This window comes from Poromitra crassiceps, assembly GCF_964638095.1.
Source record: "Poromitra crassiceps genome assembly, chromosome: 3".
Lineage (NCBI taxonomy): Eukaryota > Metazoa > Chordata > Actinopteri > Beryciformes > Melamphaidae > Poromitra > Poromitra crassiceps.
In genome coordinates, this window is record NC_139625.1 from 84,873,249 (window position 1) to 84,900,748 (window position 27,500).

General features: G+C 47.5%; 1 protein-coding gene across 1 annotated transcript in view; it reads left to right on the plus strand.

The window, feature by feature from the left end:
• Positions 1-27,500, plus strand: part of heatr5a (HEAT repeat containing 5a) — a gene marked incomplete at its 5' end in the record, with an annotated part of 78,001 nt that overhangs the window by 27,705 nt on the left and 22,796 nt on the right. Inside the window, 16 exons of the mRNA XM_083633199.1 lie at positions 3,081-3,250; positions 5,126-5,289; positions 5,451-5,556; positions 6,495-6,685; positions 8,697-8,868; positions 9,373-9,562; positions 10,862-11,031; positions 12,602-12,628; positions 13,449-13,596; positions 14,102-14,290; positions 15,951-16,184; positions 16,634-16,812; positions 19,332-19,400; positions 22,313-22,492; positions 23,155-23,362; positions 26,954-27,058. Of these exons, the coding sequence (XP_083489325.1) occupies positions 3,081-3,250; positions 5,126-5,289; positions 5,451-5,556; positions 6,495-6,685; positions 8,697-8,868; positions 9,373-9,562; positions 10,862-11,031; positions 12,602-12,628; positions 13,449-13,596; positions 14,102-14,290; positions 15,951-16,184; positions 16,634-16,812; positions 19,332-19,400; positions 22,313-22,492; positions 23,155-23,362; positions 26,954-27,058 (2,502 nt within the window). The remainder of the gene's footprint in view (positions 1-3,080; positions 3,251-5,125; positions 5,290-5,450; positions 5,557-6,494; positions 6,686-8,696; positions 8,869-9,372; positions 9,563-10,861; positions 11,032-12,601; positions 12,629-13,448; positions 13,597-14,101; positions 14,291-15,950; positions 16,185-16,633; positions 16,813-19,331; positions 19,401-22,312; positions 22,493-23,154; positions 23,363-26,953; positions 27,059-27,500) is intronic.

The following is a 27,500-nucleotide window of genomic DNA, read 5'->3' on the forward strand; positions in this document are numbered from 1 at the left end:
TTGCCCGAGAGCGGCCGCGCAGGCAGCCGCACACAGAGAGCGGAGAGCGATTTGCAAAATAGATTATAGGTGAAACACACTTTGAAACACCTCAGAAAGGCCAGAATCAACATCTGCCCATCGCCCACGCATTCCCCGGCCCATCTTGACTCGCACAAGGAGCGTCCGCACGCAGGCAAGCAGGCAGGCAGGCACGCAGGCAGGCAGGCAGGCAGCAGCAACGCGCTTCTGACACGCCCGCTGTAGAGCCAGGAGGAAGGAGGAGAAGACACACGGAGGGAGGAGTTTGAATGAGAGGGGTGTTTCCTGTTGTTATGGAGGAAATTACTGTTCAAAACTATTGTTTAGAATGTCTGACGGTCTTACTGATGCCAAAAATGAATGGTTAAAGTGACTGTTCTGTCGAATTTCACAAAAAGCCATTTATCTCTGAATAAATTTCCAGACGCTGAAACCATGCTGTACTCAACGGCTAATATCTACATAACTACTAACTCTGCAAACTAACTCTTTTAGACAGAGAAAGCACACATTCTATTAGTTATTTTTAGATGATTGGTGTTCATGAATTCTTAACAGAAAATAATCCTCGGCTCTTGTAAAATGAGCCAGAATCCTCAAAAAAAAACCTGGCACAACTTACCTACAGGATGAAAAAATGGCTGGCACTCAATGTGTTAACAGTCAGTCGTTGACTACATACAGACATTGTACCATTAGGCTACTGCAATCATTGAAGTAGCCTAAGTTCAATGGCACTGAATCATAACGCATCTATGTTACAATGTTCCGGACCTTTGCTTGAGGACATTTTCTCTAACTGGACCTCTATGAATTTTAATTGAGTGCCCCTGCTATAGATCATCAGGAAAGAAAGAATGGTAGATACTTTATTGATCCCGAAGGAAATTCATGTACCAGCAGCTCACATACAGTCAATAAAAACACACAGTAGACAAATTAGAAAAACACAGTAAAAAATATATAAAAAGATACTAACAGACCATGTGCAAAAGCCAGAAGCTAACGTGACCGAGTGCCTAATAGAGAACATAATAAATAAAAACAGGCAGGGCTAAAAAAACAACAACACACGCAGCAGAGACAACAGAGCGAAGGCATACACATGACCTCACTTCCCCCGCTGGGAAGAGTTAAAAAGTTGAACTCCTCTGGGGACAAATGATTTCTTTAGTCTGTCTGTAGAGCAGCTCAGTGACAGCAGCCTGCCACTGAACAAGCTCCTCTGGCCTACTATGGTGCTGTGTAGTGGGTGACTGTCATTGTCCATGATGGACAGTAGTTTGTTGAGAGACCTTCTCTCCGCCACCTTCACCAGAGAGTCCATCTCTCCACCGATCACGGAGCCCGCTCGCCTGATCAGCTTGTCCAGCCGCATCGCGTCTCTCACTTTGACATTGCCTCCCCAGCACACCACAGCATAAAAGAGGACACTAGCGACCACAGATTCATAGAAAATCTGCAGGAGTTTCGTACAGATGTTGAAGGACCCCAGCCTCCTCAGGAAATAGAGCCGGCTCTGCCCCTTCCTGTATAGGGTGCCCGTGCACTCAATGGCCCATCAATAAGGCGTAGGGTGTAACAGGGTCGGTGAGACTGGGACAAACATAGCCCAGCGGCTTTTGAGGTGAGGATCCCCTCGACTTGGAGGAGCACTGGAGAACTTCCTCTGTCGGAGGTTGGGCTCCTTCTGGGGTGTATAGACCAGAACTGCACATCCAAAGCGTCAATGCCGCGCCCCTTTTTGGGGGATAGAAAGAATGAATAGCGTTGTTGTGATGGTATTTTTGCCGTGTTTTTAGCTAGCATAGACAAAATACCAATTCATTAATTTCGGGTTCAAGTGTTTTTTTGGTTTGATAAACATGTCTACTAATTATTTTGCGACTTTGCCCGAACCTGAACGGTCGAGATATATGAATAAATTAAGGTTGACTGGTCTGTCGTCATGTCCGTTCAGCCTGAGTCAAAGAGGATTTCCGCATTCCCCCAAAAAGGGGCGCGTTGCAGTTCTGGTCTATACGCCTATTTGACAGCCCACCCAAATCAGCCAATTTGTGTCTAAAAGGGAGGAAGTAAAGCAGGTGCAAGCAAGAGATTGATTAGAGCCCAGGGCCTGGACGCACTGTCCCTGCAACCGAGGAACAGCAAAGTGGATCTCTCTTTTACTTCCTGCATTTTAGACACAAAATGGCTCATTTAGGTGGGATGTGAAATCGGCTAATTGACCAGTCTTAACTGAGCAGATCTGCTCCCAACCTCCTCTGAAGTGGAATGTGATCCTCTGCTTGGTGAGCTGTTATGCTAGGTCAGGAGACAACTCTGTGAAGAACTCGCGCAGTTCCCTCTCTCCTCCCCGGAAGTGTGTTCCCTGGTTGGAGAACAGCTCTGCTCCCTCGTCGAGCAATGAATCTCCTGAGGGCCATCAAGAAGGAGTCTGTGTCAATAATGGTCAGGAGGTCCAAGTGTAGTGAGACACTTAGGCCTTTCACGCACTGTGATTTGGGGCAGTCTCAGAAGAAAGATGACCAACGTGTAAGAAACGTGGAGATATCTTTGGTTGTGGCTACAAAAAACGCTCATCTTGCGTCATGGTTCAACATGTTGGTGGAAATCTGCTCGTTGCTCCAGAGGTAACTTGCTCAGGAGGTGGGCTACGTGCGACAACACACTGGAGCTCCACGTCGCTGTCTGGAACCACAGTTGTAACAAGACAACCCGTGATTAGAACCGGAGGGCAAATCTCTCAAATGCTGTGGTGTCTTCATGTCAGGTCAGTCCATGACACTGGTGATCTTCTTGAGAACTTCTACTGATCGATCTGCTTCACACTGCTGTTTCTGTTGTGTCTCCTACACAAGTCTGACAGGAGGCGGGACCAACAGCACTCAACCAACCACAGATAAGCACTACAGACAAAAACACACCTGGAACCTTTCTAACACTCTCCTCTCTTGTTTCTCTCTGTCTCTGTCTCTCTCTCTTCCGCTCTCTCCCCCTCTCTCTCTCCCCCTCTCTCTCTCCCCCGTCTCTCTCTCTCCCATCTCTCTCTCTCTCAGAGAGTTTTGGAGTGCTGATGAACCAGCTGATCTGTGATCTGTGTGATCAGGAGAATCTGAACCAGCCGTGTTTGGAGCTGATGCTGCTGCCGTCTCTCTGTCACCATGACGACCTGCCACTGCTCGGCCCCGCCCTCCACGACCTCGACCACACATACATCGAGGAACAGGTGACGTTAGCATAACATTAGCATAACGTTAGCATAACATTAGCATAACATTAGCATAACATTACACACACATTATAATTACGGTAACAATGTTTAGAGAGGCAGGGGGCAGTAAGCTATTGGGGCGTCGCCACTCTGCTCTGATTGGTTTACAGTGAGACTCAGGTTCTAATAGATCTATATGATATTCTGGGCGACTTCAACATCCAGCCGGTAACCTTGCAATCTCTGTCTTTCCTTAACTTCTTCTCATCCTTTGACCTCTACCTTCTCTCAATCTCCTCCAACTCACAAAGCTGGGAATGTGCTTGACCTGGTCTTCACCAGATCCTGCTCCACCTCCAACCTCACTGCGACTCCTCTTCCTGTATCCAACCACCACTTTATAACCATCTCCCTCCCCACCTCCCACCCATCACCCTCTCACTCCATCACCACCCGACGCAACCTAAAAACTCTCTCACCTGACTCCCTCTCTTCTGCCGTCCTCTCCTTGCTTCCCTCAGCCAAGCAGTTTGCTCTCCTGTCCACTGACGAGGCTTCCACCGCTCTTCTCTCCTCTCTCTCCTCCGCTCTTGATTCTCTTTGCCCACTCACCACTAAGCCTGCCCGATCCTCTCCCCCTGCTCCCTGGTTGACTGAATCTCTGCGAACTCATCGAACAGGTTCGGGCAGCTGAGAGAAAATGGAGAAAGTCACATCACCCTGAAGATCTCTCTTCCTACCACCTTATCCACTCCAACTTCACCTCTGCTGTCTCAAAAACAAAAACCCCCTTCTTCATCTCTGAAATCCAGTCCTCTGAGTCCAACCCCAGCAAACTGTTTTCCACCTTCTCAACCCTCCCTCCCCTCCCCCTCCCTCTCTGCTGATGATTTTGTAACCTTCTTTACTAAGAAGGTGGATGACATCAGCTCTTCCTTCCATCCTCCAGGTACCCTCAATAACACTCTCGACTCCAATCCTGCTTCTCTGCCCACTGTCCCCAGGTTTACTTCTTTCTCTCCCCTTTCTCCCGGTGAGGTGCTTAAACTCGTCGGCTCTAACCGAGCCACCTGCTGTCCCCTCGATCCTATCCCTCCCTCTCTCCTCTAAACCATCTCCCCTGACCTAGTCTCGCTGGCCAGCCTCCTCTCCCTTCCGTCCGATGAGTCTGGCGCCGCAGGTCTCCATAGTGGTATTGCGATGGGCGGTGCTTAGCGGCAGTGCTCTTGGAAAATAGTTTTCAACAATCCAATTTGCCATTTTCAGCGTGTAGCAAAGAGCTAGCGTGTAGGTTTCTGCCGTTAGCTTGCTAGCTAGTTAGCGTTGTTGTTTTCACTGAGGCGGCAGGGCACTATTTACAGGGTGTGTGTACAGGGAGGAGGGAGCGGAAGCCGCTCTGATTGACATGACAGAGTTTGTAATAAGCCGGGAGCGGACATCCGGCTGCCACCGAAACAGTCGCTCCAATGGGAGAGCAGCTGTAGAGCAGGGGAGGGTTTATCCCTGTTGCCTGTTTCCGTGGCGCCAGACTCCTCGGACAGAAGGGAGTGTGCGTGCGTGTGTGTGTGTGTGTGTGTGTGTGTGTGTGTATATATATAGATATAGATATAGATATATAGATATATATATATCGTCTTTTTGCAAGTTGTATTTGTTTCCACTTTTTTCTTCAATTGGCAATTTATTTTTGTCTATACTGGATATTCAAGAAAATACACATCTGGTATCGGAATCAGTATCCGTATCGGCCGACATCCAAATTTAGGTATCGGAATCGGATTGGAACAAAAAAAAGTAGATTAGTGCATCTCTACTTGAAACATCGTAGTCCTTTAATTGTCTTGATATTGCCTGCCATCATGTGAATATTATTGGCTAACTGTTCCACAGCTCCATGGCCACAGCGCGGCTGGCGGTGCCCTGGATAATGACCCGTTCAGCCTGTGTGTGAGCAGCCAGGACGCTCCGGCTCCACCCCCTGTTCCCCTCGCTCTGACCGCGGCCGCCGTGCGTCTGTTTGGAGTGCTGTTCCCCCACATCATCTCTGCACACAGGTAACTATAAACATGTCTTTTTTTCCCATTTGTGTGTCAATATCCACAAAAATACAGAGCAATTTGTCTCTCTTCTCTCTCCCTCTCCACCTCTCTTCCTCTCCATTTCTCTCCACCTCTCTTCCTCCTCCCCCTCTCCACCTCTCTGCCCCGCCCATCAGAGTGCAGATCCTGGATCAGTTTGTGGAGACAGTGAAGCGGGGTAAAGCTCAGAGGCAGCAGATGGTGCAGACTCGTTTGTGCGCCGCCCTCTGCAGTCTGCTGCAGGTACTGCAGCTGCTGGAGACTGCGATCTCCCATGGTTTTAAATTATCGCATGGTTGAATGAGTCAGGAAACCATTTGAACCAGCATTCCAGCTGCTGGTCTGAAGTGGTTCAAACCTAGGCCCGGATTCAGCAATGTTTTCTTAAGATAGATCTTAAGAAATTACAGTAGAGGACATTTTAGGAAGTTCTTAAGAAGTTCTTATAGCAACAGTTGCTCAATATTTTATTAGTAACAGTCTCACTTCTTATGAATGTCTTTAATTAATCCTACTTAAAGCCCCATTATGTAGTTTTTCTATTTGGGTAAACTGCACCCCCCCACCTCCAGTTACGGATGCTAACACTAATATATGCTACACTTCCCTGTTTGTTCGTTGATATATCAGCTTTATTTTACTGTTTCTGCGTGTACTCTCTGCATTGCTTACCTTTCCGCTGTGCTTATAACTGATTGGCTTGGAAATAGCTCCAAATATCCCCAAATGTTATTGTCTTGACGTTTTAATGAAAGAAGCGACAAGCGAAGCACATTTCACTTCCTATACGTACTTCACAATAAAAGCATCCTGTTAGTTTGTCAGCGGAAAACTGTTTATTTGAATGAGCTGTGCAGGAAATGGAGTTAAAAGTTCCAGGCCTGTCAATCTGCTCTGGGATGCAGGCACCAAAAGCCATAGTGCAGGAACAGGCCTTCAGAGGGCGCTGTTGGAATGACAGAGCCGCTATTCTTCCTATTAGAAGTCACTGTACCATTAAAATGCTGTTGTGTAAGAAAGTTACATAATAAAATAGGGCCTGAATTAATTAATTAATTATGTTAATAAACATTGGGCTTACCGCCATTGAGCCTAGGAGACGAGGCTAGGAGGCAACCCGGAAGAGGGCGTGACTTTGGCACTCTATAGGGTTTAGTGAATAACATGTCTTCTCTCCGCAGGTCCAGGTGAGCTTGCGAGGCTCCCTGGGCCCAGCAGAGGCCAGAGTCCCGGCACTGTCTCTCCTGCTGGGGGCGCTGGAGAGCAGCAGTCCTCTGCTGCGCTGTGCGGGCGCCGAGGGGTTAACCAACCTCCTGCAGCTGGTGGGTGAGACCAGCTTCAGCCTGTCTGTCTCTCTGCTACTGCTCGACAGGTACACACACTCTCACACACACAGACACACACACACACACACACACACACACACACACACAAACTATGTCTATTAGTGATGCGCGGGTCACCCAGAACCCACCGGGTCTGTGTAACTCCTCTCCTCTGTGTAACCCCTCTCCTCTTCTCCTCTGTGTAACTCCTCTCCTCTGTGTAACCTCTCTCCTCTGTGTAACTCCTCTCCTCTGTGTAACTCATCTCCTCTGTGTAACTCCTCTCCTCTGTGTAACCTCTCTCCTCTGTGTAACTCCTCTCCTCTGTGTAACCTCTCTCCTCTGTGTAACTCCTCTCCTCTGTGTAACCTCTCTCCTCTGTGTAACTCCTCTCCTCTGTGTAACATCTCTCCTCTGTGTAACTCCTCTCCTCTGTGTAACCTCTCTCCTCTGTGTAACTCCTCTCCTCTGTGTAACCTCTCTCCTCTGTGTAACTCCTCTCCTCTGTGTAACCTCTCTCCTCTGTGTAACTCCTCTCCTCTGTGTAACCTCTCTCCTCTGTGTAACTCCTCTCCTCTGTGTAACTCCTCTCCTCTGTGTAACCTCTCTCCTCTGTGTAACCTCTCTCCTCTGTGTAACTCCTCTCCTCTGTGTAACTCCTCTCCTCTGTGTAACCTCTCTCCTCTGTGTAACCTCTCTCCTCTGTGTAACTCCTCTCCTCTGTGTAACTCCTCTCTCCTCTGTGTAACTCCTCTCCTCTGTGTAACCTCTCTCTGTGTAACTCCTCTCCTCTGTGTAACTCCTCTCCTCTCCTCTGTGTAACCTCTCTCCTCTGTGTAACTCCTCTCTCCTCTGTGTAACCTCTCTCCTCTGTGTAACTCCTCTCCTCTGTGTAACTCCTCTCCTCTGTGTAACTCCTCTCCTCTGTGTAACTCCTCTCCTCTGTGTAACTCCTCTCCTCTGTGTAACTCCTCTCCTCTCCTCTGTGTAACCTCTCTCCTCTGTGTAACTCCTCTCCTCTTCTCTGTGTAACCTCTCTCCTCTGTGTAACCTCTCTCCTCTGTGTAACCTCTCTCCTCTGTGTAACCTCTCTCCTCTGTGTAACCTCTCTCCTCTGTGTAACTCCTCTCTCCTCTGTGTAACTCCTCTCCTCTGTGTAACCTCTCTCTGTGTAACTCCTCTCCTCTGTGTAACTCCTCTCCTCTCCTCTGTGTAACCTCTCTCCTCTGTGTAACTCCTCTCTCCTCTGTGTAACCTCTCTCCTCTGTGTAACTCCTCTCCTCTGTGTAACTCCTCTCCTCTGTGTAACTCCTCTCCTCTGTGTAACTCCTCTCCTCTGTGTAACTCCTCTCCTCTGTGTAACTCCTCTCCTCTTCTCTGTGTAACCTCTCTCCTCTGTGTAACCTCTCTCCTCTGTGTAACCTCTCTCCTCTGTGTAACCTCTCTCCTCTGTGTAACCTCTCTCCTCTGTGTAACCTCTCTCCTCTGTGTAACTCCTCTCCTCTGTGTAACTCCTCTCTCCTCTGTGTAACCTCTCTCCTCTGTGTAACTCCTCTCCTCTGTGTAACTCCTCTCCTCTGTGTAATCTCTCTCCTCTGTGTAACTCCTCTCCTCTCCTCTGTGTAACCTCTCTCCTCTGTGTAACCTCTCTCCTCTGTGTAACCTCTCTCCTCTGTGTAACCTCTCTCCTCTGTGTAACCTCTCTCCTCTGTGTAACCTCTCTCCTCTGTGTAACCTCTCTCCTCTGTGTAACTCCTCTCCTCTGTGTAACCTCTCTCCTCTGTGTAACCTCTCTCCTCTGTGTAACCTCTCTCCTCTGTGTAACCTCTCTCCTCTGTGTAACCTCTCTCCTCTGTGTAACCTCTCTCCTCTGTGTAACCTCTCTCCTCTGTGTAACTCCTCTCCTCTGTGTAACTCCTCTCCTCTGTGTAACCTCTCTCCTCTGTGTAACCTCTCTCCTCTGTGTAACCTCTCTCCTCTGTGTAACCTCTCTCCTCTGTGTAACCTCTCTCCTCTGTGTAACCTCTCTCCTCTGTGTAACCTCTCTCCTCTGTCCAGGCTGAAGACAGCACGGGATGCGGCGGCACGCAGTGGCCACGCCCTCGCCCTGGGGACGCTGCACCGCCACACACACACACATACAGGAGGCATCAGCTCCCCTCAACACCTTTCTGCATGTATGGGAGTCCTGTTCACACTGTCCCAGGACAACACCTCCCCCGAGGTCCAGGTACACACACACACGCACATGCATGCACACACGCAGGCACACACACACACACACACACACACACACACACACACGCACACACACACATGCATGCGTGCATGCACGCACGCACACACACACACACACACATGCACGGACGCACGCACACATGCACACACACACATGCATTAAAAAAAATATTTTGCTCACAAAAAAATCACAATTTTGGGGGATTTTTTTTGCATATTTTTTTATTTTTATTTTATTTTATTGTGCACTTGCAAAGCACAGATTGCATCAGTGCCCCTGCTAGGTGCATAATATAGGTACAACTAAAAGAGATAAAGTAAGTAAGAGTAAAAGAAAAGTAAAAAAAAAAAGGTAATATTTTTATCAGAACAAGAAACAGAACTTCTCTTTCTGTCTCTCGCTCTCTCTATGTCTCTCCCTCTCTCTCTTTGTGTGTGTGTGTGTGTGTGTGTGTCTCTCTCTCTCTCTCTCTCTCTCTCTCCCTCCCTCTCTCAGTCCTGGTCTCTCCACTCTCTCTCTCTGGTGGTGGATCAGTGTGGGGGTCTGTACCGGTCTCATGTGGGCCCGTCCTTCAGCCTGGTGCTGCGGCTGCTGCTGTCGGCCCCGCCCACCCATCCTGAGGTACCCCGCAGCCTGGGCCGCTGTCTGAGAGCGCTCGTCACCTGCCTGGGCCCTGACCTACAGGGTGAAGCACACACACACACACACGCACGCACGCACGCGCACGCACGCGCGCACGCACGCACGCACGCACGCGCACGCACGCGCGCACGCACGCGCACGCACGCGCGCGCGCACGCACACGCACACACACACACACACACACACACACACACACACACATACACATACACACACATACACACACACGCACACACACACACACACACACCCACACAGAATATTCGAGTATTTTAATATTTGATCGTTGGGTAGGTAAACTGCGTGTCCGTACTGTGACGTAGTACACAGTACACAATGTGCTTCAAACCGCTCCTCACAGTGAAGCTGAGAGTCCACACAGTCACAGCTGAGAGTCCTTACAGTCACAGCTTAGAGTCCACACAGTCACAGTTCAGCTGAGAGTCCATACAGTTGCAGTCACAGCTGAGTCCTTACAGTCACAGCTGACAGTCCACACAGTCACAGTTCAGCTGACAGAGTCCACACAGTCACAGTTCAGCTGAAAGTCCACACAGTCACAGCTGAGTCCTTACAGTCACAGTTCAGCTGAGAGTCCACACAGAATGAAATGGGGGTCTGTATTTGAAACACTTTGGGCCCTATCTTCGCAAAAGTGCTAATTTAGCGTTTGCGCTCGTTTAGCGCCGCGCGCAATGCAATTTGGGGGCAGACACAAGCGCATGCCTGTTATAATTGTACTGGGCATAGGCGTGCCACCTCTGATTAGTGAGAAAGTCGGTAAAAGAAGGAGAGAGCTGCGAGTGCTTATGCAGAACTAGTGCACGTGTGATGAGGGTAATGCTGTGATGAAGAAGATAGCGAGATTAACTGGGTTGAGAGCAGGGAAAATGCTATCGCAGCTGCAGCAGCACCTCCAGGCTCCTAGCCAGTCAGCCTGCACATGATGCCTTCAGTGTGCCTCGATAACGTCTACACGTAACCTCGTGTCACCACGCTCTCTCTCTCAAAGGAAAGAAGAGTCACGTGGGTGTGGCGTTTAGGGCCATCTGTAATCTGTCGCTACAACAGAAATAAACTGGGTGTGTATTACTCATTGTAGTACTGGACAGACGTAACTAAGTTATCGATATTATCTATATCTATATTTGAGACAGGCAAATGTCTCAATAGACAAATAAATAAATACGTATTTTGGGCAGGATGTTGCACAAAGAAATGTTATGAGCTTCGTTTTGATTTGTGTGTGTGTGTGTGTGTGTGTGTGTGTGTGTGTGTGTGTGTGTGTGTGTGTGTGTGTGTGTGTGTGTCGCGCGCGCGTGTGCGTGTGTATGTATGTCAGGTGACAGCTCGGCTGTGCGTAACCTGCGCTCCACCGTTCTAATTGGCTGTGACGTGATGGGGGCGGGGCCTGACTGTCTGATCCAGGCTGAGGCGGTTTCCTGTCTGCAGCAGCTGCACCTGTTCTGCCCCAAAGAACTGCCCCCAAGCAGACTACTGCCCCAGCTGTGTGTGAGTACACCCCCCCCCCCGCCCCCACACACACACACACACTGCCCCAAACAACTGCCCCGGGCAGACTGCTGCCCCAGCTCTGAGTACACTGTACTCTCTGTTGAAGTACTGTACATTTACTCTCAACGTGCAATGCTTTATATCTACACCTAACTGTGTAGTTCACTTTTTTCTCTTAGGGGGCGATCACACAGAAAAGTTGCGAGAAACGTCGCCGCCAAAACCATAGTTTCCCTATGGTACGGCGTGCCTGGTGTGCGCTCTTCTCTTCCGCCGAGCGCCACAGATTTTTTTATGATCATTTATCAGATTTTATTTAATTAATTATCAGACTAGAATAGAATAGGACAGGGCAGACTAGGCTGTAGATTAGCTAGATTCCCTGTGTGCTAGTTAGTTCAGGTTAATGGCTAGAGAAGTCAGATTGTCTGAGCTGTTGCTGATTTGGCCTGGCCGCTCTGCTGCTGGGTCCAGTGTGCCGCTGCAGCGGGGTGGCCAGCAGGTGGATAGAGTAGCTGCTGTATGCCCTGAGGCTGGGTGATAAATGTCAATTTGTTTCTTGCTTATTCAGTGGCTCTTTTCGCCTGCTAAGTAAAATACAGAACCTGATTGCTAAATTCTACTGTCCCCTCCTCAGAGCTCCACACACAGCCCTGCTCCTCCTCAGAGCTCCACACACAGCCCTGCTCCTCAGAGCTCCACACACAGCCCTGCCCCTCAGAGCTCCACACACAGCCCTGCTCCTCAGAGCTCCACACACAGCCCTGCTCCTCAGAGCTCCACACACAGCCCTGCTCCTCAGAGCTGCACACACAACCCTGCTCCTCCTCAGAGCTCCACACACAGCCCTGCTCCTCCTCAGAGCTCCACACACAGCCCTGCTCCTCCTCAGAGCTGCACACACAGCCCTGCTCCTCAGAGCTGCACACACAGTCCTGCTCCTCAGAGCTGCACACACAACCCTGCTCCTCCTCAGAGCTGCACACACAGCCCTGCTCCTCCTCAGAGCTCCACACACAGCCCTGCTCCTCCTCAGAGCTGCACACACAGCCCTGCTCCTCAGAGCTGCACACACAGTCCTGCTCCTCCTCAGAGCTGCACACACAGCCCTGCTCCTCAGAGCTCCACACACAGCCCTGCTCCTCCTCAGAGCTCCACACACAGCCCTGCTCCTCAGAGCTCCACACGCAGCCCTGCTCCTCAGAGCTCCACACGCAGCCCTGCTCCTCAGAGCTCCACACACAGCCCTGCTCCTCAGAGCTGCACACACAGCCCTGCTCCTCAGGGCTCCTCCGGCCGACGAGCTCTTTTGGCCAACGCGGTCTGCATAGCCTGTACCCACGTTTATCTGTGTGATCGCCCCCTAAGTAGACTTTACAGTACTGCAGTGCAGGCAAACTGTCCCTCCTCTGCTGTTACATCTCTTCAAGAAGTGTGTGTGTGTGTGTGTGTGTGTGTGTGTGTGTGTGTGTGTGTGTGTGTGTGTGTGTGCGTGTGTGTGCGTGTGCGTGTGTGTGCGTGCGCGCGCGCATGTGTGTCTCTGATGGTGTCTTGTCTTCATTTGCAGGAGATCTTGTTGGATCATTCCATGTTGGTAGGTTCTGCGATGCTGTCTGTCTCTCTGCCTGTCTGTGTTTTATAATGTAGGGATGCACGATATATCGGCAATCATATCGGTATCGGTATCATTTTTTAACATATTGACATCGGTCCAATGTTACAATGTTAATATCGGTTATCGGTATCAGCCAAAATGTTCACATTGAGAGGGAAAATTGTGATAAATCTATGATTTATGGGCTTTTCCAAATGTTTTGGAAATAAAGAAATGTCTAATTTTTCAAATTCACAGTGTTTACATGTGTTATTCAGTATGTACAAAATTTGATCATTATAGAAATGTGCTTTTATACAGATCATATCGACATTGGTAAATATGGTTATCAGCCATACTAGCAATGTTAACATCGGTATCGGCCAAAATTTTCACATCGGTGCATCCCTAGTTTTCTGTCGCTCTGTGAGGTTTAACCCCACTGTCTGTCTGCTGTGAAGCTTCTCAACTCAGTTTTCTGGATTGTGGAGGTTTTTAGCAGCTTTATCTTGTTTCAACCTGTTAAGAATCCAGAAGCAATTGTGCGTCCTGATAGCTCACCTAGTGCCACGCATACAGTACCATGAAGGCTCGGCCCTTCGCGAGGCCGACCCGGGTTCGAATCCGACTTGCGGTCCTTTGCCGCATGTCATCCCCTCTCTCTCTCCCCACCTTTCCTGTCTGCCCACTGTCCTATATAAAAATAAAGGTGAAATGCCCAAAAAATTATCTTAAAAAAGAAAGAATCTGGAAGCAATTAACATGTATTAAAGGATAAGTTCACCCAAAAATAAATTAAAATTTACATTTGTAATGGCAGGTGCACGTGTGCGTGTCGTACCTGTGTGTGAGGCGTGCAGCTGTGGCCTGCCTGCGGCAGCTCGTCCAGCGGGAGGCGCTGGAGGTCTCTGAACATGCCGTGGCTCTGGTCAAAGAGACCAGAAGAGACCACACACACACACAGCTGGGTAACACACACACACACACACACACATTTGAATTATTTATTTGCTTCCACAAATTATATTAAAAGGACAGGGAATCAGATATAATGGGTTAGACTGTTCATGGGCAACTAAGGGTGCACATAGGGGGTGGCTTTAGCTCAGGAGGTAGAGCGGGTCGGCCAATGACGCAAGGGTTGGCGGTTCGATCCCCGCTCCCTCCCAGCTGCTGTCATTGTGTCCTTGGGCAAGACACTTAACCCTCCTTGCTCCCGATGGTGTGTAGGCACCCTGCGTGGCAGCCTGCCGCCATCGGTGTATGAATTGGTGAATGTAGACTACCTACTGATTGTAAAGCGCTTTGGATAAAAGCGCTATATAAATGCAGGCCATTTACCATTTACATAGCACAGCTGAAACAGAGCAGTATTTGGCAAGCTGTTTGGCTTTGCTCTTAGACATGCCAGCAATGTTCAGACCGCTAATGGTAAATGTATGTACACACCCCCTGACTCCGCTATGTGTGCAGATGTCACCATAAAGGAGGTTGGTCTGGAGGGGGCGCTGTTCGTCCTGCTGGACCGAGAGTGGCACCCGGGTCTGAGACGGGACCTGCAAGAGAGCCTGGGTCACATGATGTCCTGCAGCGTGACGGCAGGGAAGCTAGGCCACGCCCTCAAACTCTGCAAGGATGTGCTGTCGAGCTCCGCCTCCGCCGGTCAGTGCCTCTCTAGCGCCACTTCCATCCTATCTAGCTCCACCTCCACCGGCCAATCCCTGTATAGCTGTAACTGGATTCATCTGTAAACATCTAAATCTGAGCAAGAGCAAGATTTCTTCTGAACTAGCACAAACACTTTAATTAGTAGAGCCCTGTACGAGCCTAACATTTTGACCCTAGTCCGGCCCGGGCCTGAGACAATCAGGCCCGGCCCCTATGGCTGATCAGAATTCTCAGCCCTAACCCGACCCTCTGTCTCTTTTTTTTCTTTTTTAATATACAGCCTAAACCTAATGTGTTTGATCAATTTCTAATAGCTTATTAAATCAACGTCATTACAAAACACTTAAGCATTACCAGTATTAAATGTCAGTTCAAACGTGGATCAGGAAAATGTTTATTTATTTATCCTTTATTTAACCAACCATTGAGTCCATTGAGATTGGAACCTCTTTTTCAAGGGAGCCAAATCAAAACAGTACAATGGACGGTACAACACTGATAAGGGCTGCGTTTCCACAAAGCTTCTTAGCGCTAAGAAGCTTCTTTGACCCTTCTTAAGGCTCCCGTAAGAAGCCAACGCATTTCCCGATTGCTTCTTAGCCTAAGATGATCTTTCGTTAAGAAGGCTGCGTTTCCCAAAAGCTTCTTAGCGCTAAGATGATCTTTCGTTAAGAAGGTTTTGTAAGAAGGGTCTGGGGCATTCTTAACACCTTCTTAACGACGAAACACTCGCAGATTCAGCCGCGTCAGGCAAAAGGAGATAATAGTATAGTGTCCACTGTTGTGTTTTTCCCTGTTTCCTTTCTTTCATGCACCCTTTAGTGTTTAAAATCTTTCTTTCATGCACCCTTTAGTGTTTAAAATCTTTCTTTCATGCACCCTTTAGTGTTTAAAATCTTTCTTTCATGCACCCTTTAGTGTTTAAAATCTTTCTTTCATGCACCCTTTAGTGTTTAAAATCTTTCTTTCATGCACCCTTTAGTGTTTAAAATCTTTCTTTCATGCACCCTTTAGTGTTTAAAATTGGGGAACACTTGAAAATCTCTCCTCTATGTAATATGGTTACTTGTGTTTTAAATGTTTTACCGTAGGCTATATTCCTCTAATCAGAATGGATTCCTTTTATAATAAGAATGTTGTGGATTTATATAGCACCTTTCACAGAACCCTTCTTAAGAGCCTTCTTTAGCGATGTGTTAAGAAGGCTGTTAAGAAGGCGTTTGGGAAACACTTCTTTGGAGCCTTCTTAACTCCTTAAGAAGCTTCTTAACTCCTTAAGAAGCTTCTTATTTGGGAAACGCAGCCAAGAGCAGTAAGACGAAGACACAACAACAAACACAATAAAACATACAGTAAGTTCAACAACTGCCTCACATTATATAACATCCATTTAGCGTGAATAAATTACCTGTGTTCTTCCCCGTCATGGTGTGTCTCTCTGCTATGGTTCTGTGCTGTTTCCCTTTGGAGCAAGGAGGCGTTTTTCAGGCCAAAATGGCGGCAGTGCTGTTGTCAAAAAAGCACCAGAGCACCATCTCTTGGCTTCTGTACTCTTTGTTAATGGTTTTGGAAAGCGTTGTTTGGTTTAGTTTGGTACTGTCATAGTTGAGTCTGTTGGCTGCAGATCTCGGTGTGAATGAAACTGTCCCTTCAGACTCATCGGCGCCGGTGGATACGAGTCAGGAAGAGGAGGACTCAGCGAGGGAAGACGACTCGTCAGTGTTCCGAGCGCGCTCAGAGTCCGGCGGTCCGTTCAGCGCGCTGCGCTGGGCCACGCGCCGCTTCGCCATGGAGTGCGTGTGCCACGTTGTGGCACAGTGCAAGAGTGCCGACCCCGCCCACTTTGACATGGCGCTCGCCCAGGAACGACGACTGCACGAGTCAAAAGGTGAGAACATGATCAGGTAATCTACATTTAGACTTGAGACTTGACATTAATGACATGGACTTGACTTGGTAATCTACATTTAGACTTGAGACTTGACATTAATGACATGGACTTGACTTGGTAATCTACATTTAGACTTGAGACTTGACATTAATGACATGGACTTGACTTGGTAATCTACATTTAGACTTGAGACTTGACATTAATGACATGGACTTGACTTGGTCATCTACATTTAGACTTGAGTCTTAACATTAATGACATGGACTTGACTTGGTAATCTACATTTAGACTTGAGACTTGACATTAATGACATGGACTTGACTTGGTAATCTACATTTAGACTTAGGACTTGACTTGAGACTTGTGACTCAAGACTTTAGACTGACTTGGGACTTGAGTCAAGTTGACTTGGTAGCCCCTCCAGACTTGGTCTCGTCTCTCCTCAGACTTCTTGGTCCTCCATCTTGGCGAGCTGGTGCGCATGGCGTTCATGGCGGCGACGGACCACAGCGAGCAACTGCGATTGGCCGGCCTCCAGACGCTGCTGCTGATCATCAGACGCTTCTCGGCCATTCCGGAGCCGGAGTTCCCCACTCATGTGATTCTGGAGCAGTACCAGGCTAATGTAAGCATGCAACGTTTAGCTAAGCATCCACAGAGACCGACCCTTTCAGCACCTAGATCACCAACAGTTTCAGCAGCCTATACATAACCAGCTGTCCGTAGGTCTCAGTCCGTTATTTCACCTTATACCATGGTCTGGGTGAATACTCGATTCTGATTGGCTCAGGTTGCAGCGTTCCCATTATTTTCTGAAAATGTACACCTACTAAGTAGTTGCAAACTGTCTGTTCACCTTTTCCAAATGAATGCTCTGGGTATAGTATCTGCCAGCCTGAAATGAGCAATTTACAACACTGTCTGTGTAACTAGTAAGCTACCGTTACTTCAGTTGCCCATGAATACCACAGGATGGCGACAAGCTACAAGAAGTAGGCTACACTGCCCCTCTCAACTTAATACATTTACCATAGTTTGCATCACACATCTAATTCAGGCTACAGACGTGATAACCTCCTTCGCTGCAGCCGACAGAGCCTATCTTGTCGTTTGTGATTTTTATTTATTTATTTGGGGACAATGACATCGCTGAATAGCTTTGTCATTCAACATGCGCTAAATTATATTTACTGTTTGATAACCGTATTGCAAAATTGTTGACTTTGAAAGTTTCTAGCATAACGTTAGCTTTCTGATCTGAGCCAAAGCTTTCTGTGATGAGCTGAGCAGACAATATTACTTCCCGTTGCTAACTGGTAAGGGTCATCCTATTTACTGGAGAAAATAACATTTCTTAGAGTCAGAGTTATGGCTTATGAAAACATTTTGATTGCAAAACACATGACAATATAAATGAATTGTCTTATTTTTGTTTCTTTGGCAAGTGACCATGGTATCAGTGGGTTAATGCAATAATTTGTGTCCATTATCACAAATTATACCATGGTCTGGGTGAATACTCGATTCTGATTGGCTGCAAGGTGTCCATTAAAAAGTGATATTGTACAGTGATAATGGACACCTAGCTAAATGGTCTGTTCACCGTTCATATCAATGCGCCATAGTTTCATCAGTGTTATCAGGAGAGCAGTTTGAGCTCTATACCCCCGTTAAGGGTTAATATGACAATTTTGGATGTTGAGAAAAAAATTGACTCGGTCAAAGTAAGTATTTAAATCACCCCTGTGTGCTCAGTTTATCAAAAATAACTCTTATTTACCATTTTGATTTTCGTTTCGGAGATTTTTAACCTCGCGTCACCAGGCTCTTCTCGGCGACAAAGAGGATATTTCCCTCGGCTCGTGCACGAGCGGGGGCGAGCCCTTAGAGAGAGAGAGAGAGAGAGAGAGAGAGAGAGAGAGAGAGAGAGAGAGAGAGAGAGAGAGAGAGAGAGAGAGAGAGAGAGAGAGAGAGAGAGAGAGAGAGAGAGAGAGAGAGAGAGAGAGAGAGAGAGAGATGCATGCAGTGCGAGCCATAGGTGCGAGCCCCCGCTGCACTTTTCACTTCCTGAAACTTCGCTCTTAAATGTTAATATACTTGGCCAATACGTATCTATCATACAAAATAAAGCAAGCAGCCAAACGGTAATGTCTTCATTTAGAACGCAAAACATCGTTAAACCTGCATTCCTGTGATGAAGTTAACGTTTGAGTCGGCTTTAAAACGGAGATTGGTGGAGGTGGGAGGGACTATTTTATTTCGTGGAAGACTGATTTACAGTATGAATAACAGACATTTAGCCATTTAGATTGCTTTATTTATTACACATGGAAATATAAATGACTGGTCTTATTGTTTTGTTGGCAAGTGACCATGGTATAAGCGGGTTAATGCCCTTCGAGGTGTACATTATCACTTTTTAAGGGACTTCGCGGAGGCAAACCGTCCTCGGCTTCGCCTCGGACGGTTCACGCCTCCGCGTCGTCCCTTAAAAAGTGATAATGTACACCTCGTCGGGCATTAACCCTTACTTAATGAACTTTGCGTCGTCCATTGATTTCTGATAATGAACACGTCATTGTGCATTAACCCTTCCATGATAGAGTGCCACAGCAATGAGTCCTAAAACCCGGAAATGCGTTAGCATGGGTTCCCTCATCTAGAAGTCAATGGGATTTTTGTACGGGTCTTTTGGTTAAATGCCTGAAAGAAGGTCTGTGGTTAACAAAGGTTTATCAAACAGAGACCTTTGTGTTCACCAAGATAATGTTCACAAATCAACACCACTTTGATGATTTTATTCAACGTTTTCTGGCAATCACGGAGAAAAAAGCTTAAAAAAACATCAAAGTGCCTCATTTGTGAAGATTATCTTGCTGAATATAAGGTCCCATTTTCATAACCGTTTAACCACAGACCTTATTCCAGGCATCTAAGCAAAATCCCCATGCAAAAATCCCATTGACTTCTAGATGAGGGAACCAGCGCAATGCTAACTTCTGGGTTGGCCTACGGTTCTTGACACTGTGTGTGTGTGTGTGTGTGTGTGTGTGTGTGTGTGTGTGTGTGTGTGTGTGTGTGTGTGTGTGTGTGTGTGTGTGTGTGTGTGCGTGCGTGTGTGTGTGTTTGTGTGCGCGTGCGCAGGTGGGAGCGGCTCTCAGACCTGCCTTCACTGCAGATGCTTCCCCTGATGTCACTGCCAAGGCCTGCCAGGTTTCAATTCAGTTTACCTGCATTACTTTTTTCCCCTCTTTTTCTTCCACACTGAGAAGTCGTTCCCTAGGATAGTTTTCCATATTACACCTTTCTTCCTGCAGTCAGGATTTTTACAACACCTTTTTCTCAATTCTTCCTTAGTTGATCATAACCAAACTTTAACCAAACTTCACCACCTAATCCTTGTACTGTACCAGTAATTATGTTTACATACTGTATATATGGGGACTGAAACTCCTTTGACTTTGGGGACTAAAACCTCTTTTACTTTAGGTTATTATTGGGATCCCGGACGAGCCCCCGAAGTGTGGTAGACATTTCTGTAAGAATGATCTGAGACTGCAGAATTGACAAATGTCCATTCATTAATAGTTTCACACACTTGCTTGGGAGAACATTGTGTCATTGTTTGCAAACAGCAATTCTCCAGTCTCAGATTATTCTTACAGAAATTTCTAACACACTGCATCACTTTACACTAGGGCTGGGCAATATGGCCTAAAAATCCTACACCCAATTTACGATTTTAATTGGTTCTCTTTCTTTCTTAAAAACAGCAGTAACCCAACATGACCAGCCCTGGTGTTGCGTCTGAGCTTTGAGTATCTATTAACTGCACTTTTTACCCAGGACTACCAGAAGGACAAGTCAGTCTTGTTCTTTTTCGGGTTCTCACTGTGAATCAGCACTGGCATCAGGGCATTTGGGAATAAGCTCATCAACCCCTAATTGGGAGGTACCGGGTTCCGGAATATAATTTACTCTCTGGCTGTGATCACAATCTTCCTTTCCCCAACGCTGAGCATGTCACTGTGTCACAGGAGATCAGCTAAGCAATTACAATTTCAAACTCCAACAAATCCTTCAATTCTCAATACAGGTTTCTGAAGACCATCAGAGTGGCGAAATCATCAATTAAATTAAATAGAGGATGTACAGACTCTTTATTTTAGACCGTCTGCCATGAGCGGTTGGATTGAGAGAGAGTGAGAGAGAATGAGAGATATAAATTACTCGCCAAACTCCTATTGGGATCCCGGTGAGCCCCCAAAGTGTGGTAGAAATTTCTGTAAGAACGATCTGAGACTGAAGAGTTGAGAAATGTCCATTCATTAATTGTTTGCAGACAATGACTCTTTGTTTCACACACTTGCTTGAGACAACATCGTGCCATTGTCTTTAAACTTAATTACAATGGACAGTGCTTCACTCGACATTGGATGTTGCAAAACTGAACCACTTTCAAACGAGCTCCTCACTTGTAGAAGCGTTTGCTTCCATCTTTATACCGTGTTTGTTTCTGAGGGGAAACAGTGTTGTTTGAAGCCCAGGGAAGTCATGGTGCTTGATTGGACTGGCTCACCTCCTACCTCACTGACAGACAACAGTTCATCTCCCTCTCCGGTCACACCTCCACCCTCTCCTCATGCAGGGGGTCCCCCAAGGCTCAGTCCTCGGCCCCCTGCTCTTCATCTGTTACATACTCCCCCTCTGTCACATCATCCGCAAATTCAACCTGGACTTCCACTGCTATGCCGACGACACCCAGATCTACATCAGCACAAAATCCACTCAGAACCCACCCCCCATCCACATCGAAACCCGCATTTCCACAATAAAAACTTGGCTGTCCCACAACTTCCTCAAACTCAACAGTGACAAGACAGAACTTCTTCTCATCAGCACCAAATCTACACTCAGTAAAACCGGACTCATCTCACTCACCACTGACAACACAACCATCACCCCCTCCCCCGGCTCGCAACCTTGGCTTCATCCTGGACCCCACCCTCTCATTTGATCCCCATGTCAGCTCCATCATCAAGACCTCTTATTTCCATCTCCGCAATATTGCAAAAATCCGACACTGCCTCTCCCCCCCTGCTGCTGAATCCCTCATCCACACCTTCATCTCCTCCTGTCTGGACTATTGAAACTCCCTCCTCACCGGCATCACCTCCCGTTCCCTCCATAGACTCCAGATGGTTCAGAACTCAGCCGCCCGCCTGCTCACAAACACGCGGTCCCGTGATCACATCACTCCTGTCCTCCATTCCCTCCATTGACTCCCCCTCACCTTCAAAGCCCTCCATAGCCTGCCCCCCCCCCTTATCTGACCGACCTCCTTCTCCCTCATCGCCCTAACCGAACCCTCCGATCCTCATCCACTGTTCCCCTCACCGTTCCACCATCCAAACTGAAAAGCTTTGGAGATCGAGCATTCTCGACTCTGGAATTCCCTCCCCCAGCCTATCAGAGACTCACCTTCACTCCCCACTTTTAAATCCCGACTCAAAACCTACCTGTTCTCCCAAGCTTAGAACCTCCCCTTAACCACCTCTTCCTACCTCGCCTCCTCCCCTTTTTCTGGCCCCTGTCCCTCCCACACTCTCCCTCCCTCCCCTCTCTTTCCATATATCCCTGATCGATGTGTTAATTGTTACTTGTATCTGTTGCCTGTTATCTTGTTTTTCTATCTACTCATACTGTGTCAGTGTCTTTGGGTCATTGAAAAGCGCATTATAAATAAAAATGAATTATTATTAAATTATTATTATTATTTATTTATTTTTCAATATTTTATTTTAGATTTTTCATATTATTATTATTATTGACTGAGCGATCATGCCGTATCTACCCCAGGTAGTGTTGATTTCGTAGACGAAAACTATGACGAAAAATGTTTGTCGACTACCTATTTTCACTGATGAAACGTTAACTAAATAAAAACTAATTTGTGATCACAAAAATCTATGAGGAAATCTATTGACATTAGTTTTTTTGTCAACAAATTAATGTTAGTGAGAGGACGAATTGAGAGAAGAGATCCAAGCAAAGAGAAGAATTGATGAAGTGGATTTATGGCCCAGCCCTACACTACACGTTACATGGTGCTCTTCCCCCGTCAGGTCTGCAGCGCCTGGATCTCCAGTGGCGTGGTCAGTGACCTGCGTGACCTGCGGCGCGTCCACCAGCTCCTGGCCTCCTCATTGGCTAAAGTCCAGTCGGCGAGGGACACTCCCAGCCTGCTCTACAACGAGGCCGCCGCTACCATGGAAACGCTCGCTGTCCTGAAGGCCTGGGCCGAGGTGCAGCATTTCGTCATTACTCTACGTTACTGCGGGTCATATGTCTTAGATTTCACATTTTAGTATTTATATAATTATCTCATACTACATCATCAAAATAAATCTATACTCGATTTGGGGCCTGTAACAGACTCTTTGGAGAGTGGTTGTCAATGGACCTTATTCACAGCGTGGCCATCTTATTAGGATGACGTCACCCGCTGGTTGGGAACGCAACGAGATTCTCATCCAAACCCCTGTCTGAACATGGGAGCAGTAGACCAAAAGTTTGAGTTCTGTCACACCAATTTTGTTTAATCACATTGATAAATGGCAGATGAATGTGTACAGGATTGTAAAAAATGGCTACAGCAACTGGATCGGGTGTTATATCCACGATATTCAAGGAAGCGCAGCCGATGGTCTAAATTGTTTGCACGGCTGTACTGCTGGGCCCCTGAGAAAGTGGTGTTGAATTTTTTACAATCCAACCAAAGACTGGGAAAGCATGATCTGTGAATGAAGGGAGGGGAACGGGCATAGTATATTAAATATGCTAAATAGTGTGTATATGGTAAATATTTTGGTATATATTTAGTATATTTTGTAGTAGTACATAGTTAGTATATATGTTCTGTATTTGATGCACAGTCACAGTTGATAGAACATCCTGTCCTCTCTAGGTTTACATTGTAGCTGTACAGCAGAGCCAGCAGAAGGAGAGTCCTGATCGGCCGGCTGACATGTCCATCTCCGGGTCGGGAGGGGCGGGGCTTCTGCAGCTGGTCCAGTCAGATCTGTCCACGCTCAGCCGTCTGTGGCTCGCGGCACTTCAAGACCATGCTCTCCTCACGCTCCCACAGGAGTACACATCACAGCTGCCCACCGCAGGTAGGAGACCAGAGAGGGAGGAAGGTTTTGTGTTGTAATGGTAGTAGGATGTTTAGTGTCTGTGACTCTCCTGTCCTCTCCTCTCCTCACCTCTCCTCTCCTGTCCTCTCCTCTCCTCACCTCTCCTCTCCTGTCCTCTCCTCTCCTCACCTCTCCTCTCCTGTCCTCTCCTCTCCTCACCTCTCCTCTCCTGTCCTCTCCTCACCTCACCTCTCCTCTCCTCTCCTCTCCTCTCCTCTCCTGTCCTCTCCTCTCTTCTCCTGTCCTCTCCTCTCCTCACCTCTCCTCTCCTCTCCTCTCCTCTCCTCTCCTCTCCTCACCTCTCCTCTCCTCACCTCACCTCTCCTCTCCTGTCCTCTCCTCTCTTCTCCTGTCCTCACCTCTCCTCTCCTCTCCTGTCCTCTCCTCTCTTCTCCTGTCCTCACCTCTCCTCACCTCACCTCTCCTCTCCTCTCCTCACCTCTCCTCTCCTCACCTCTCCTCTCCTCACCTCTCCTCTCCTCTCCTCTCCTCACCTCACCTCACCTGTCCTCTCCTCTCCTCTCCTCTCCTCTCCTCTCCTCACCTCTCCTCTCCTCACCTCACCTCTCCTCTCCTCTCCTCACCTCTCCTCGCCTGTCACCTCTCATCTCCTCTCCTCTCCTCTCCCCTCCTCACCTCTCCTCTCCTGTCCTCACCTCACCTCTCCTCGCCTGTCACCTCTCCTCACCTCTCCTGTCCTGTCCTCTCCTCACCTCACCTCTCCTCTCCTCTCCTCTCCTGTCCTGTCCTCTCCTCTCCTCACCTCTCCTCTCCTCACCTCACCTCACCTCTCCTCACCTCTCCTCTCCTCTCCTCTCCTGTCCTCTCCTCTCCTCACCTCTCCTCTCCTCTCTTCTCCTGTCCTCACCTCACCTCACCTCTCCTCACCTCACCTCTCCTGTCCTCTCCTCTCTTCACCTCTCCTCGTCTGTCACCTCTCATCACCTCTCCTGTCCTGTCCTCTCTTCTCCTCACTTCTCCTGTCCTCTCCTTACCTGTCCTCTCCTGTCCTCCTCACCTCTCCTTACCTATCCTGTCCTCACCTCTCTTCTCCTGTCCTCTCCCCTCCTGGCCTTCCTCTCCTCACCTGTCCTCTCCTCTCCTTTTTTCCAATATTTGATTTTCAAATTTTTGAACAACATATGAACAAGACAAACAAACAGGCTCAGACACAGGAAACAAAAGGGAAAAAAACATCCAAGACGTAAAAACAAAAAACAAACAACAACAACAAAACATAATCGACATTCAGTATTACGTCGTGCTACCAGTCGCCTACGGTGCTTATGTGTTTGCAAGAGGTATTATGCCCGGAATCCCGCACAGGGGGTCCGTGAGAAACCAGTCCGGCAAGTCACCCGTCACCCCCAACCTCAACGAGGTAGGCTAGAAATGGGTCCCAAATAACAGAGAATTTCTTAAGTGAGTCGGTCCTCAGGAACTTCCATCCGTATAACAGAGGTCATATCCGTCAGCCACAATTGAAAAGAGGGTGAGGAGGGGGGTCTTCCATTCCTTGAGGATTAGTTTCTTGGCAACAGTTATCCCCTGTGTCAGAGACTGCTGTACAGCTGCAGGGAAGTTCAGGGAGGACTCTGAGCAGCCGAAGATGGCGAGTTCTGCCTCAGGCTGAAGGGCCACCCCATAGGCCTTAGAGTACCAGTCAAATATTTTGGCCCAGAATCCCGTCAGTGAAGGGCAGAACCAAAAGGCATGGGATGTGTGTGCCTTCCAACACTTGACACCACTCACACAGTGGCGAGATAGTAGGGAAGATCTTGTGTCATTTCTGCTTGGAGTAGTGGAGACGGTGAGCGACTTTAAATTGGATCAGCTGATGTCTGCTATTAACTGAGCAAAGTTGTACAATCGACAGACTCCTTTCCCATATAATGTCAGATGAATCAGTAGCAAGTTCCTCCTGCCACGCTTCTCTAATCCTCTCAGTAGAGGCCATGGTGCAGTCATCAAATAGACACAAATCTAGAGATAAGGTGCTTAGATAGATAGATAGATAGATAGATAGATAGATAGATAGATAGATAGATAGATGTACTTTATTCATCCCCGAGGGGAAATTCTGGCGTTACAGCAGCAGTAGCATCAATGACAGCAACAAGAGCATCAATGACATTAAACAATTAAACAATAAAAAAAAAGTAGGGGTGCACCGATCACGTTTTTTGCCACCGATCACCGATTGCCGATCGCCTATGGGAAACATCTGCCCAACCGATCATCGACCGATCACCGATCACCGATAACCGATATATAAACTCCTCAAAGAAAGTTTGGAAACGTTATTTTAGGTCGGTTATTTCTCCCCTTTAATAATACCAATTCGCATTGTATTTTATACCGTTGGAAAGCCTGATTAGTGATAGGGTTTTTTTTAAATAAAGAAAATATATATATATATATATATAAAAATTGCCGATCGCCGATCGCATATTTGAGGTCAAAATCGGCCGATACAGATTGCTTGCCGATCGATCGGTGCACCCCTAAAAAAAAGTTACACAAATAAAAAAGTTACACAACTTCCGTAGGTAAGGTGCAGAAACAGCAGTATTAAAATATTGCAAGAAAAGAAACAAACCAATACGCGAAAATATACAATATACAATATATACCACTTTACTTCCACCGCCTTTACATCTTACGTTTCCCAGAAACTGTAGGTAAATTAAATCAAATCAACTAAATACTCCTAAATAGTATTGAATAATACTATTATTTATATTTATATTATTTGTATAACTAAACTAAAGCTGTACAGTTTGTTATTTATATAATGATTGATATGACTATACATACTATACATAGTGAGTGTGCAATGTGGGCATGTGCACAGTGCATTGGATTCAATGTTCAGGAGGGCGGGAGGGGAGGGGGTGGTAGGGAGAGGAGGGCCCTCCTCTCTCTGCGTGTTCAGGAGTTATTGTAAATTGTTATTGCGGTGGGTACGAAAGACCTCCTGTAACGCTGCTTGCTGCAGGGAAGCTGACGGAGCCTCTGACTGAAACCGCTCCGTTGTCTTAGGTGCTAAGGAGTGAGAAGGGCGTAGCATGTTCGTTTGGGAGCACTTCAAAGGTTTGAATCTTGGAACGAACATAATTTCTGATTTGCAGGAATCTGAGCCAGTCCGTACCGGGCAACTCAAACTTCCTTTTCAGTAGATCAAAGGATGCAAAATGACCATCTATGTATAGGTCTTTGATAGAAGCCAGACCCCTCTCACTCCAAGCATGGTAGCCTCCATCCGACCAAGGAGGCAAAAAAGAGTGATTGAAACAAATTGTGGAGTGTGGACGGAAACATTTGGTAGACTCAAAGCTTTCCTAACTTGGTTTAGAATTCTGAGGGAGTTTCTCACAACAAAACCCAAATCCTTAAAAGTCCCCGGCCTCTCTAGCTTAGAAAATAACATGGCTGGCAGAGAGGAGTTGGCAATAGAGCTTCCTCTCCTCTCCTATCCTGTCCTCACCTCTCCTCACATCTCTTCTCTTGTCCTCGCCTCTCCTCTCCTGTCCTCTCTTCTCCTCACCTCACCTCCCCTGTCCTCCTCAGGAGGTTCCTTCTACACAGCAGAGACGGTGAACCAGGCCAGAGCTCACTACTCCTCCTCCTGGGCTCCCATCCTCCACGCGACCTCCCTCTGGCTGCACAGCACAGGTCAGCTCCTTTTAGGAGGCAATCACACCGCGAAGCATCGCTAGAAATGCGTCTCCACCAAAACCATCATTTCCCTACGGGACGGTGCGCCTGCCGTGCAATCATTTTTTCTGGCAGTTTTTAGGCATGTATAAAGGTTGAATATTCTCAACTTTGCAGTGCAAGGGGCGGAGTCACACCGCTCATCAATCAAGCAGAAGGCGGGCTTACCTTCCTGTTTTGATGCTGTTTGATGTGGTGCATGGTGAGACAGAGGAGAACAGATGAAAAGCTGATATTAGCGCTCTTTAACCCGGTCGCACACACAGGCCTACTACTCAGAGCTCCACACTCAGCCATACTCAGCCCTGCTCCTCAGAGCTCCACACACAGGCCTACTACTCAGAGCTCCACACTCAGCCATACTCAGCCCTGCTCCTCAGAGCTCCACACTCAGCCCTAC